The 14,573-nt window shown below is 47.6% G+C and overlaps 1 protein-coding gene across 2 annotated transcripts in view; it reads right to left on the reverse strand.

Moving 5' to 3' along the window:
• Positions 1-14,573, reverse strand: part of LOC147665849 (cytochrome P450 4B1-like) — a 298,070-nt gene that overhangs the window by 208,844 nt on the left and 74,653 nt on the right. The window contains exon 1 of one of the 2 annotated variants that reach the window (XM_086949461.1): positions 1,163-1,341. The exons of the other annotated variant lie outside the window; for it this stretch is intronic. Within the exon in view, the coding sequence (XP_086805587.1) occupies positions 1,163-1,295 (133 nt within the window). The 5' untranslated portion in view covers positions 1,296-1,341. Of the gene's footprint in view, positions 1-1,162; positions 1,342-14,573 lie in introns of those variants that run through there. 2 annotated transcript variants of the gene reach the window in all.

Below are 14,573 nucleotides of genomic sequence, written 5' to 3' on the forward strand. Positions count from 1 at the left end.
CAGAAACCGGTCCTCGGAAGCTTGTTTCCGGTCCAGGGAAGGCATGGCTTGGCAGTTCGGGCTGGACTGTTCCCATGAGGTACAGGGTCAGACTGATTTGCATATGGCCATATCTGAACTGGGGTGGTGTGGAGTGCAAAAAAACGATGGATTTAGGCCCAGATCTCTGTACTGGGGAGAATGTATGACATTGTTCTGCATTCTGTCCATCAATTGTGGTTTTTGCAGAATAAAAAAGTGGCAGAATTGAAACGTGACCTGCTACCCTTATTTATAAACATTGGGAGCAGCCGCTCTGTGTACATCCCAAACCACGCCCCTTCTGTTTTTTAAGCAATTTCTATGCTACATAAAATAGCCACTGAAATCCACCCTGATTCAGGGACATGGACTTGGACTGGTTGGTTATGGGCTCTCTTCTCAGCTTGAGGCTAGAAATGTTATTTGCCTTATGTATATTTATTGCAATTCTTTGTTCGTGATGCCTGTGTATTCAATGTGGCCCAATGCTCTGGTCCCTATGTATTTCCACCTGCACTTCCTGTATACCAGTTAAACGTAATGTGCCAAAAGTCCTGGTTTTTGTACTCCTTGTACTACCTCATACAGTGCCCAAGGGTGATGTATCATGAATGAATATTAAATACCCTATTTTTATATTCCAGCTTCCGCGCCAATCTCTTCTTTGTTGGTTTAAGGATTGGTGCTTCAGTGAGCCCCTAAAAAGGCTTTTTATTCTACAGTAGGCTCATCTCTAAGTGTGCTACATCCCAGGTGGTAAAGCTCTAAACGGAGTATAGAACATCAGGCAAAAACCTTGCCAAATGATTTATTAAATAAATTCCTCTTGATCCGCTATGCAGTCATGAAACCTAGAAGAAGGCCTTGACTGAGGGCCTCATATGACAATTCACCCTCCTTAACCCCTTGGATGCTCATGACAAGCTCAGCTCGTCATTAGGTACAATGGGATTTCACCATTATCAGCACAGGAGGAGAATATCATCAGCATCAATGGTGTTAAAACTTGCTGTAAAGTATAAATGAGGAATGGCAATGCAAAAAGACAGAAGCAAGTACAATATTTGAACTAATGCACAGGGTGTTCTGACAATCCACCCAGTTCTATTCCTTAGTGCACTCCCTTCATCCAGAATCTTACCCTGTTGCTCATGCCAACCACTTGTTCTGCAATAAATAGATCGATCAATCATAACATGTAAAGTGTGGCTAATCAACCGCCTGGGTATTAAGGCGCTAGCAGGTGCAGAAGGCTCCTTCAAACAGCAATGCATTGAGGGCCCTTCGGAGTTCTGTAAGTGAGGTGGTGGTCTGGAGTTGCGTGGGGAGGCTGCACAAAAAAAGAGGAGAAAAAGCAAGGAGAAAGCAGTGAAAATGACAGACAAGCAATGAGAAGGCACAAAAAAACAGGGGCAAAGCAAGAAGAAACAGTGAGCATGGGGGAAAAGCAAGGAGAATGCACACAAAAAATAGGGAAACAAGCAAGAAGAAAGCTGTGAAATGAGGGAAAAGCAAGGAGAAGAGAGGAGCAAGAGTGATGCAGCAGCACAGGGAGAGCTGGGCTTGAGACATGCTCAATGGGTTCGTGCTTCGACCTCCATTATGTAGGTCCTGGGAGGAGGGGGAGGCGATGGGTGAGCTAGGCGGGATGCAGTAAATAATGGAGGCATATGGGTGCAGCAATGAGAGAAAAAGAAAGGAGAAAGCAGTGAAAATGAGGGAAAAGCAAGGAGAAGGAACACAAAAAAGGGGAGAAAACAGCAAAAATGGCGGAAAAGCAAGGATAAAGTACTCAAAAAATGGGCAAGAACCAAGGGGAAGAGCAATGCAGCAGCACAAAGTGTTGGGCCAGGGACCTGCAGAAATGCTCCTTACAGAAGGAGGCCTCCGTCTGTCCTATATGTTTGGTGCATGCTCTGTTTTCCCTACTTTCTACTGTGCTCCCAAATTGAGCCTCCATGTCTTGGATGATCAGGTGTTACAGGTCTTCTGCCAGGGAAGGTAGGGCCTTGGGCTGACCTCTCCACTCCATCCCTTCATTCTCCTACACCAGCTCAAGGAAGAAGCAATCAGAAGATGCATTCTTACGTGAGCATGCAGTTAAGGTTACTCGCAGTCACCCACTGTCACTGCTCATGTGAGGACAGCAAGTTTAATGTGGTGGCACCATGACTGCAGAGAGCTGCAGGGGAAATTCAGGAGGACAAGTGTTGTACCATGTTGGGGATAATCAATTGAATAAATTAGCAGCACTAGTTTAGGGATTTCCTATTTTGTGCACACTCCACCCAATCCAGATTAATTACACATCCTCCAAATTGGTACTCTACAGAGTCTTACCACATGTTCCCAGCATGCTCCCAATATGTCATTAGCTGAATTTCATTAAATATCTAACAAACTCTCCATTTAAAACTACCAAGCCACACCATAGTTAGAGATGTGTCTGCAGTCTTTTTCATAAAGCATGTGCATGGGAAAGCTCTTGCTCCCTTATGCGCAAGTCACCAAAGCCATATAATTGGCAAATAATTTCCAAACTAATAAACTGTCATGATGCACAGCAACATAATTCCTAGAAGCACACCATAAATCGCATAACCAGAAGACACTCTTGAGTGCACTTAAACATACGAGTCTGCATCCGAGAGGATCTGTGATTGTGAAGATTGCGTTTCCTCCCCTTGTGCTTTTCTTCCACAGGTACTACTGACACTCAGAAGGAATCACCCAGAACCATTCGCCCTCTTTTATAAAAGCAATAGCACCATTAGAGAGTATCATGATTTTTAATGACGAGTCCCACCGTCCAAACTCAAATCGGACATGCAATTCCCAAAATAAATGCACCGTAGACAGCCCTTTCCCCACAGAACCAACACATCTACAATAACACACATTTATCCTTTCATCGGACATTCAAGAGATCTCTGTACATACAAACAGTAAAACTGTACACCGCTGTTCGTAGCTCAGCTACTAATCATCATAATCATACAGCACGCTCTGGACAGAATCGACCCATCATCATGGGCACATCACAGCTCCAAAGCCATGTAGATGTTTAGAACATAGCAGCTGACGTATTTCATGATGTTGTTAACATGTTTGCCCAGAATAAATATCAAAAATGTAAAAGACAAGGGATGTTGGTGGACCTGAAAATAAGAAACTGTATAAATATATTTACAGTATAATAATAATCAAATCAATCAATCAATCAATCAATCAAAGCATTTGTATAGTGCGCTACACACCAGTAGGGTCTCAAGGCGCTGGGGGAAGGGGGTCCGCTACCGCTGGAACAGCCAGGTCTTGAGTTGCTTCCTGAAGGAGAGGTGGTCTTGGGTCAGGCGGAGGTGGATGGGGAGGGAGTTCCACGTCTTGGCAGCCAGGTAGGAGAAGGATCTTCCTCCCGTTGTGACTCTTCGGATGCGGGGGACGGCGGCGAGGGCATGATCGTAGATGGCGGGTGGGAGTGTAGAAGGTCAGGCGGTCGTTGAGGTATCTTGGGCCTTGGTTGTGGAGAGCTTTGTGTGCGTGGGTGAAGAGTCGGAACGTGATTCTCTTGCTGACGGGGAGCCAGTGCAGGTTTCTCAGGTGTTCGGCGATGTGGCTGTGTCGGGGGATGTCCAGGATGAGGCATGCCAAGGCGTTCTGGATGCGTTGGAGTCTCTTCTGAAGTTTGGCTGTGGTTCCGGCATAGAGGGAGTTTCCGTAGTCCAGACAGCTGGTGACGAGGGCCTGGGTGACCGTCTTCCTGGTTTTGGTGGGGATTCACCAGAAGATCTTACGTAGCATGCGGAAGATGTTAAAGCATGACGAGGAGACGGCGTTGACTTGTCTGGTCATGGAGAGGGAGGAGTCCAGGATGAAGCCCAGTTTGCGTGCGTGGTCTGTCGGTTTGGGGGCGCTGTCCAGGGCAGGGGGCCACCAGGAGTCGTCCCAGGCGGAGGGTGAAGATCCCAGGATGAGGACTTCCGTCTTATCAGAGTTCAGTTTCAGGCGGTTGTTCATCATCCACTCGGCTACATCGTCCATCCCTTCGTGTAGGTTGGTTCTGGCGGTGGCGGGGTCGTTGGTGAGGGAGAGGATCAGCTGGGTGTCGTCGGCGTAGGAGATGATGTTGAGGTTGTGTTGGTGTGCGATGGCTGCAAGGGGGCTCATGTAGATGTTGAGCAGCGTGGGGCTGAGTGATGATCCTTGGGGTACCCTGCAGATGACTTTGGTGGCCTCGATCTGAACGGGGGGAGGCCTTCAGTGGGGCGAGGTCGTCTGCGCTGTTGCTGATCCACCTCGTGAGGTTGTTGGCGGCTTGGTTGCGGTTCGTTGAGTTGGCGGGAGGGTTCTGGCTCAGGGATGTGGCAAGCTGTGATCTTGTTCCAGCATCTGCGGGGGACTTGTTGGGGGCGGTGGTGGACCGTGGTCCTTCTGAAGCTGAAGTGGACGTAGCTGTGGTCCGTCCAGTGGAGTCCGGTGGCGTGGCTGAAGGCGATGTCCTTGCTGGAGGAGAAGATGGGGTCGAGTGTGTGGGCGGCATAGTGGGAGGGGGTGGTCCCCAGTTGCTTGATTCCGAGGTTGGCGAGGTTGTCCAGCAGGGTGGTGGTGTTGCAGTCGTTGTTGTTCTCCAGGTGGAAGTTGAGGTCCCCGAGGAGGATGTAGTCAGCGGAGGGGAGGGCGTGCGGGCTGATGAAATCGGCCATGTCTTCGCTGAATTGTGTGCGTGGTCCCGGGGGTCTGTAGATGAGAGTGCCTCTGAGGGTGGTCTTGGGGTCGGTGTGTATCTGGAAGTGCAGGCGTTCGGCGGCTGTGAGGGTGTCGTCGGAGCTGGTCATGATGCGGATGGTGTTCTTGTGAACGATGGCAATGCCTCCTCCTGTCTGGTTGACGCGGTCCCTCCGGGTGATCTTGTATCCGTCCGGGATGGCGATGGCGATGTCGGGCGCTGAGGAGGCGTTCATCCAGGTTTCCATGAGGAAGGCGATGTCTGGTGATCTGGTGTCGAGGAGGTTCCAGAGTTCCACGGCGTGTCCGTGGACGGAGCGGGTGTTGAGCAGGCTGCACTTCAGGTGGTTGCTGCTGGTGCTCGGCTTGGCGGATGCGGTGCAGGTCTGGATGCAGGAGAACTTGTAGGATTGGCAGGTGAAGGGTCCGTGGGTGCGTCCTGGGGTGGCTTGGTGGCAGCCGGGGATTCAGCCGGTGTTGAGTGCGTAGATGGTTGCTGCGTAGTAGGTCCAGCGGGTGGGCTGGAATCGTCGGGGACCAGGGGTCCTGGCACTGGGCGCGGTCCAGTCACAGACGGGCTTGTCTTTGGCGCGCCTTTGGCGCACAATCGGCGCTCCCGCGCGGCGACCTCCATAAATGACGAAGTGGGAATGAGGAGCAGCTGGGAGGCGGGAGCGGGGTGGCCAATGGGCGAGTTACAAGGGAACAAGGGGGCGGGGCCGCAGGGGAGCAGCGGCGGGGAGCGGGGACGTGAAAAAAGCGGCGGAAAAAGGACACTGGGGCAGCGAAAATACCAAGGGCACAGTGGCAAAACAATTAAGGGGCTCAGGCACAGTAAGGCACAACAATTAACAATAAGTGAGACACAACAGAATGCAAATACGGGGCACAGACCGGCAGAGAGCTGGCAGAACGGCGATGTAGGCACACGGCTGTGCGAGGCAGCAGCGGGGGGGGGTCAAGGGTCCCGGCAGTCACGGAGGGAGCTGCGCGGTGTGTGGAGCGACCGGCCCTGCAGGCAGGGGCAAAGGTCACACACAGCTCACCACCGCGCGGCGACCTCCATAAATGGCCAAGTGGGAGGGAGGAGCAGCTGGGAGGTGGGAGCGGGGTGGCCAATGGGCGGGTTACAAGGGAACAAGGGGGCGGGCCGCAGGGGAGCAGCGGCGGGGACGGGAAAAATGCGGCGGAAAAAGGACACTGGGGCCGCGAAAATACCAAGGGTACAGTGGCACAACAATTAAGGGGCACAGGCACAGTAAGGCACAACAATTAACAATAAGTGAGACACAACAGAATGCAAATACGGGGCACAAACCGGCAGAGAGCTGGCAGAACGGCGACGTAGGCACACAGCTGTGCGAGGCAGCAGCGGGGGGGTCAAGGGTCCCGGCAGTCACGGAGGGAGCTGCGCGGTGTGTGGAGTGACCGGCCCTGCAGGCAGGGGCAAAGGTCATCAAAGAAAAGTATTTCCGGTGCAACGATTATGCCAGATATTTCTACACTATGTGATTGTAGCCAAGAAATTGTATCCCAATACACCAAAGTTTGCTAAAATGTGTGCAACCGAATCAATGTTTAGGGGCAGATTCCTCTTTATGTATAGCCTGGTATCCCCCTGGTAGGAAGGCTGCTGGGAAAATGAAAAATGATAAAGCCCCTATGAGGAGAACTGGAATGTTATGTAGCAGCCACACTCTTTCTGAAAGTTTCAGTTTACCTCCAAATATGCTGCCCGAGTCAGGAGCTCATTTGCATGGTCGTGCGGGTTGGAGAAATGCGGAGAATGAGAGGATGGTGTGCACTGGGGGGAGCAGCTCAGGGAGGTAGTGACGCATGCTCACGCATGCGGCCTTTCGGGAGGGCCTGTGAAATCAGGGGGCAGCAGGTGGTATCTGAACAGGTGCTTAGTATCAAGGCAGCATTAGCCTTAAAGGGCCAGCGTGTTGCATTAGCTGCAGAGGTGGTTAGCACTGAACCTGTAAACAGTGAGTGGACTGGACTGTTGGTGAGCATCAGCAGAATCATGTCTTGAAGCCTCGAAAAGACATAAGACAGGTTGGAGGTCAGCAAGATGAGATGGGAACAAATGAGGCATGCTGGAGCACCTGGAAGGTGTCCCAAAAAAAAATATTCTTTTACCAGCACACAAAACACCATGAGGACACAGGGGAATATGGAGGTAGAGGTAGGGGAACAGGACACTTCTCAAGTTTTTGTGACAGAACATTATGGGGAAAATGATGGGCAATGGGTTTTTGTTGACTCAGTCTAGGGACAGAATGCATGCTCAACCGACTAACATAGGTACGGAACAAGTGGCAAAAGTTCCTTCAGGTTTGAGCAACCAGAAGGTTTCCAAAGAAAAGATGCAGGATGACCAGTGCAAGTGAAGATTAGAGATACCGGTCAGGTCAGAAGCGGCCTGCGGACACTGGTCTGAAGCGAGGGAAGGGTTCGGCGCACCCATCCTGTCAACAATGGAGAACACACAGTATGAGTTCAATATCATAAGTTTAATTGGAATGAATTTGTTGTTGGAGTATGGGATAGGGAGCATCAGAGTGGTAGTAAGAATGAGGATGAAAGTTAGGATGATGAGATTGAATAAGATTACAAAGGGGATGAAGAAGAACTGGAGGAGGGGGAAATTCCACATTAGATGGATGATGGGCACCAGAGAAGCATGGGGGCGAAAGAGAAAGGGGCCAGGTAATTGTCTGCACAGCATTATGTTTTTCAGGAACACAATATATTAAGATCAACGCCATCTTTATGGCAAGCTTACAAGAGGGGAGGAGTGGAAGTAGGTGCAGGTGTACCAGAAAAATCTGGAACAAAATAGCAGTCACAACCAGGTGAGCTATGGGTAGTGGAATTGTTGGGACATGAGGGTGTCAAACCCATTTCAGGAGCCTGTTCAAGCTTTAACAAGGGTTACTACCCCAGGAATTAATGCAAGTTCAAACACGAATGCGCTAAATGTGGTGGGAGGCATGCAGTTTTGTAATGCGCTGAGAAGCAAGCAAATACTGGCTTCGCAGCACACAGTAGAGAGAGAGGAATTCCCAGTCAGCCTTGACAAAAATGCTCGTACGCCCACTAAAATAGATATACTACTTTCATGGCTGGCTTTTTATCCACAGACAGGATGTGCTGCTTTTAGCATATGGTTTCAGTGAAGGTTTTAGGCTTGGTTATCAAAGAACACGACAACGGAGATTTGCAAAAAATTTATAATCTGCCAAAAAATTACCACAGGTGGTAAGGGAGACATTGAAGAAAGAAGTATTGGAGGGACCAATAGCTGGCCCCTTTGACCATTACAACAGATGATGATAGAACAGTAGGGCATCACCCAGGGATTGTTCGGCTTCATGTAGGTTGCTTGAATGTTTTGGTGGCTGATTATGACTTTGATGGTGCTGGAGCAGGCCAGATATTGATCTTGAAAAAGAGATCCAAGGAGTACATAGGGACCCTTTGAATTTAAACCCTGCTAGGAAAACGCCTAGAACCATTTTGGTACATTTTTTTACTTACGCTGTTAAAGAGCTAGTGCTGGGTCATGCTTTGAAGGAATGTTTTGTGAAATTTGGGGATTTCAGCTATCAAGTAAGTTTGGATATTGGTAAGCGAACCGGACAAAGACAATGGGAACTGGGTTCAAGGATGAATGACTCATGAAATTAGGGTGCCAAGGTCCAGATGAAGTTCCCTGCAAGGTTGAAAATAATATGATGTACCAAGATGCACAATATTAGTAACCCGGAAGAGGTAGATTCTTTTTTGGCTCAGATGGAGAAATTAGCCTCTAGTTCAGGCTAGTAGAGGCTGGGAGTGTCGCGTCTGTGTCCCGTTATGAAATGGCATAGATGCAGTAACACAATCTTATTTTGTAGTTAGGCTTTCTCTTTCACTTTTCTTTTGAATACGCACTGGACTTCCTCTCTTCACGCAAGGGGTTGCGAAGAGCGGACACTATCGCCCTGGGATAGGAAAGGGGGTTTCCCGAGGTGGGTGGGTGGTGGGGAGCATGGGAATAAAAAATCTGTCCTAGTTCTGCCATATTCTTGTATGGTTACTCCGTCTGGGTAATTGGAATGAGAGTAACACCAGCAAGAGAGTTGGCAGAATGAGGACACAAAGAAAAGGAGTGTACAGTGAATGAAATGAGCTGTGATGGTGAGAAACATTTGGATTGTTTATCGGGTTGGTTCATTTTGGGGGAGTTGTGTAAGGATGGAGGGTGATAGTTTAACTTAATATTAGTGAAGTTTTGACTGCTCACTTGCCTTAATAAAGCTGCCTTTTGCTCTATAAGCTTTTGTGGTCTTTATGCGTCCTCTCTGCCTGATGTATATTACCTCATCAAAACCATGTGTTGTTTACTGCACAAGACTAAGTACAGCTCCATCAGCCAAGTTGGCAGCATTACAGTCTGGGACCAGGTGTCCCGACAGTGAACAGCACAAGAGTACAGAATCTTGGGCTATTACTCGATGTCTTGAAAGAGAGCAGCACAAGACAGCAGTATCGCAGGCTGTTACTTGGTGTCTGAACAGTAAACAGCACAAGACAGCAGAATCACAGGATGATACTGAAGTCCAGAAACTGAGCAGCCCAATACAGCAGTATCACAGGGGTATGTGCAAAAAACAATATTGAGCTTCATGGGATTTTGTTTCCCGTGTGATTTTTCATGAATTTTCTTGGTAGGATATATCATATGAACAACTGTTTAAGAAGTAAATGACTACAGGACACATGTTTAAAAGTAGCTGACAAGATCAACTGGCCCCCTTTGTCTAGCAAAAACAAGAATCGGCAAAAGCAATGTCAATGAGTCTGGCTTAAAATTGAACATGGAACCCAGCTTATTGGCTTTACCAAGGATTGCTTTTTTTGTATTTCTGCAGTATTTTTTCCATGTCCACCCACCCCTCCTAACTCATTTATGAAGTGTGAACAGTTAAAAACCAAGAAGTTCAATCTGCAATCAAGTCCTTCTCAGATACAGGCTTTCAAAGGTCTGATCACTGTAAATGAGGATGGCATGATATCCATTCCTCAAAACAGGATGCTATGGCGACAGCAGTTCTCCATTACCTGATGTATGGAGATCCAAACTATTACAAAAATCAAGAGGGGAACATCCGTTCCCCTCTTGATTTTGACTTGATTGACTTGATTTTGTCCTGCGTAACCAGGGTTTCTAATTTTTCGCGCAGTGTACCAATAAAAAAACACTCATTCACGTACAGAGGATGGAATTAGCGGTATATCTTGATTCTCCGCCCAACTCTTAAAGACGTGTCAGCATCATCAGGGGGTTAGTTCTTCATGCTTCCTCCACCCGGAGGTATGCCTTTGGTTAGTGCAGTAGCGATCAGTGCTACAGGGGTCAGGTTGAAAGTTAAAAAAGGTCTTTTCTTTAAAAATACTCGTACAACCAGAGAGAAAGTTTAATAGGTTTGGATTCGAGATATTGATTAAAAAGTTGATGTAGTGCGTATTGAGATTTGATTAGGGATCTCCCGCACGTAAAGTGTTCTTAAAAAGGTCGACATGTTTCAGCCCCTGTTTTGCCCCTAAGGGTCAAGTGGGTTTTCTTCAGGACCTCGAGTGCATTTGGTGGTGAGAGACTGTGGGTGTCTCCGTGTGTGCAAACCTTTAAAAAAAAGGAGTGGTATGAAAAAGATATATTAATCAGTTTCAATCAAGGTTCAGCTGTACCTGTGAATACAAAAAGTGGTGGTGGGGAAAACGGAGAGAGAGACACAGACACTTGGGGAAGTGTTAGATATACACTTTCCAAGTTCACGTGGTCTACTGTTCAGGAAGGAAAAGCAACAATAAAATGGCAATTCTTTGCTACTCGAATCAACTATTAAATCATGACAAAAATCTCTCTAAGTTTCTTTCTATGATGTTTCAAAAGTTATGGAGTTATATGCAGTGAGTGGGGTGTCAAGATTAGCTGTGACCATTATACATGTCTTGTATTACAAAACAGACAAAGTAATAATGGTTCTGTCGGACAGAAATACACACTGCTTTAGTATTTCAATGTTTCATTTTGCAAGTCTCGTTCCTAACCAGGATATCAAGACAGGTGTACTAATACACTCACAAACAAACACACTGACCACAAAGTAAAAAATGAAAGCAAATTTTTTACTCAAATACTTTCATATGTCCTTGATGCCCTTGATGCGTGAAAACACCGCATCGCCCCCCAAGGGTCGAAACGTCGAAGCAATCCCCGTTTTTGGCGTGAACAAACTATTCAAAACCTTGTAGGGTCCAAGATTAAATTGATGTACCTACAGGACTATTGTATATATATAGTTGTTGATTCCAAAAAGTATATGGAGTAACACATTTTACTTGTTGTTTTTAATGTGTAATATGCTTTAGCACAAAGTTTTCGTGCCATATATGTTTTAAATATTTGTTAGGGACAGTGATTGAAGTCATTTGTTTTCACATGTGAAAGTATTTGAGTAAAAAATGTGCTTTCATTTTTTACTTTGTGGTCAGTGTGTTTGTTTGTGAATGTATTAGTACACCTGTCTTGATATCCTGGTTAGGAATGAGACTTGCAAAAGGAAACATTGAAATACTAAAGCAGTGTGTATTTCTGTCCGACAGAACCATTATTACTTTGTCTATTACCCACTCAGGTTCTGAGGGTTACAGGGTCACCACATTACATGTAAAGGTTGTATTACAAAACAGCCTGTATTAAATACAGTGTATAGCTTATTTATGAGGGCTGTGCACTTGGATGTGACACAACAGTGGGCGCGGCTGACCAAACAATGAGAGGCGCGTTAGTAGCTCTGTCTCAATTATAGTGTGGTCCCCATAGTGCGTGCTTATTCTTATACTGCGTGTAGCCAAGTTCTGAGTTATTAGCTACGATGTCAGTTCATAGCTGGTGATTCTGTGAATGTTCCTTAGCTCGCTATTGTTTTGGAAAACACAGTACCTGGTATCATTATTTAAAGTGTGTTGTTAATTATGGTATCTAGGGGTGCTGCTCAAGTCGCTTGCTCTTGCAAAGCGTATTAGGTTTTGGAAACGTACAATCTTAGGGCCAATTTGACACGTAGTGGGAATTACACGTCTCATAAGTTAGACAAATGCTACGATGCTGGTTCATAGCCGCATATGATATCTTACATAGCACGCTGTTATATTGGTTATCCCAGTGCACCCACACATTCTCTAAAGTGTGCAGTAAATTCTGTTATATGGAGGCTGTAAACGTTGCTTGTGCTCTCCATCGCTATTAGGATGAGCATTCACTATTGAAAATGTGCAGTGTTAGAGTCATGCGTCTCGTAAGTAAGGAAGACGGCAGACAAGGGGCGCTTAATATAAAAGGTGTACGGGGGCCCTTGTGCAACCCTTAATGCATACCTTCTGTTAGCTCAAGTGGGCATTTTCGGGCGGCCAAGGAGTCTTTTTCCTGCTAGAAAATGGACAGGGCTCATATTTTATAATACATGCGTTAGTAGTACTTTACGGTTTTATTCGTGCTGAGTCCGTTCTTTCGCTGCTACCTTTGGCTCTGTTCAAGCACTGCTTGGGCTGACTCTTTCACTGGGGGCCCGGTTGTGCGCTTAGTGTCCTGGTCACATGTTTTTGTAAAGAGGGAATAGAGCTGGAACAAAGACTATGTTTGATTTTGAAGTCGTTGTTTAAATAAAGTTTCAAATGTGGGATAGTTCGAAAAATTCTAATGAATTCTAAATGTAACTCGTGTGGACAATTGTCATCAATGTCAAGTGTGAGTAAAACGACAAATAGAATATTTTTAAATATCCGTCATAAGGACAAACATTGTTATCATTTTTAAATGTGTATGTTGTGGTATGACACATTACGAGATGCTCGTTGTGAACAGTAGGGTCACTTAAATGTGATCCTAAAAAGACTCATATGGGCCCTGATTATCGTAGAAATGTCACGGTAGTGTCTATATGCGAAGGGTAGTCTTATGGTCAATTAGCCTTAAATCTTTTTATTTACATGTGGACAGTCTCTCGTGTTGCAGATTTTGCAAGCTTTGCGTTGGTACCACGAAAAATTAAAAATCCTGGTTACGCAGGACAAGTGATCCGTTCCCCTCTTGATTTTTTTGATACGGATTAAGGACTCTGAATGGATCACAACCACTTCTTTCTCCCCCTCCTTGATTATATGTATTTAGCAGCGCACAGCTATGAGAGCAATTCCTAACCATCAATCAATCAATCAAAGCATTTATAGAGCGCACTACTCACCCGTGAGGGTGTCAAGGCGGTGGGGGGGGGGGGCTTGGTGCTGCTACTGCTCGAATAGCCAGTTCTTGAGGTGCTTCCTGAAGCTGGGATGGTTCTGGGTCAGTCGTAGGTGAGTGGGGAGGGAGTTCCAGGTCTTCGCTGCCAGGTAGGAGAATGATCTTCCTCCGGAGGTGGTTCTGCGAATTCGTGGAACGATGGCGAGGGCGAGGCTGGTGGAGCGAAGCTGGCGGGTGGGGGTGTAGAACGAGAGTCGGCTGTTGAGGTAGTCTGGGCCATGTTGTGGAGCGCTTTGTGTGCGTGGGTGAGCAGTCTGAACGTAATCCTTTTGTTGACAGGGAGCCAGTGGAGGTTTCTCAGGTGGGTGGTTATGTGGCGAGGGATGTCGAGGATGAGTTGTGCGGCGGTGTTTTGTATGCGCTGGAGCCTAGTCTGGAGTTTGTCGGTGGTTCCTGCGTATACGGTGTTTCCGTAGTCCAGTCGGCTGATGACGAGGGCCTGCGTGACTGTTCTTCTGGTTTCTGTGGGGATCCATCGGAAGATCTTTCGAAGCATTCTCAGGGTGTTGAAGCATGAGGATGAGACGGCGTTGACTTGTTTGGTCATCGTGAGGGAGGGGCCCAGGATGAAATCCAGGTTGCGTGCATGGTCCATGGGTGTCGGTGCGGTTCCCAGCGCCGAGGGCCACCAGGAGTTATCCCAGGCAGATGGGGATTGTCCGAGGATGAGGACTTCTGTCTTGTCTGAGTTAAGCTTGAGACGGCTGTGCTTCATACAGTCTGCTACTTCTTTCATCCCTTCCTGGAAGTTGGTTTTAGCGGTGGCTGGGTCATTGGTGAGGGATAGTATCAGCTGGTTGTTGTGGGCGTAGGAGATGATGTTGATGTTGAGTTTTGGTGCGATGGTGGCGAGGGGGCTCATGTAGATATTGAAGAGTGTTGGGCTGAGTGATGATCCTTGAGGAACGCCGCAGATGATCTCAGTGGCCGCGGATCAGAAGGGGGGAGGCGAACTCTCTGGTTTCTTCCGGAGAGGAAAGAGATGATCCATTCCAGGGCCTTTCCTTGGATTCCAGTGTTGCTGAGGCGCTCTATTAGTGTGTGGTGGCATACTGTGTCGAAGGATGCTGAGAGGTCCAGGAGGATGAGGGCAGCTGTTTCCCCGTTGTCTATCAGGGTTCTGATGTCGTCTGTGGCTAGGGCGTGCGGCCAGATGGCGTTGGCAATGGTTTCGTTGAATTGTGTGTGTGGGCCCGGGGGACTATAGATGAGTGTTCCTCTGAGGGTGGTCTGGGGGTCGGTGTGGATCTGGAAATGTAGGTGTTCGGCGGATGAGATGGTGTCTTCGGCATTGGTGGTGATGCTGATGGTGTTCCTGTAGATCATGGCGACCCCTCCTCCTGTTTTGTTGACCCGGTCCTTCCGGGTGATTTTGTAGCCGTCCGGGATGGCTATGGCAATGTCGGGGGCTGAGGAGGCGTTCATCCAGGTTTCCGTGAGGAAGGCGACGTCTGTTGTTGTTGTGTCGAGGAGGTCC

This window comes from Lissotriton vulgaris, unplaced genomic scaffold, assembly GCF_964263255.1.
Source record: "Lissotriton vulgaris unplaced genomic scaffold, aLisVul1.2 SCAFFOLD_1678, whole genome shotgun sequence".
NCBI lineage: Eukaryota > Metazoa > Chordata > Amphibia > Caudata > Salamandridae > Lissotriton > Lissotriton vulgaris.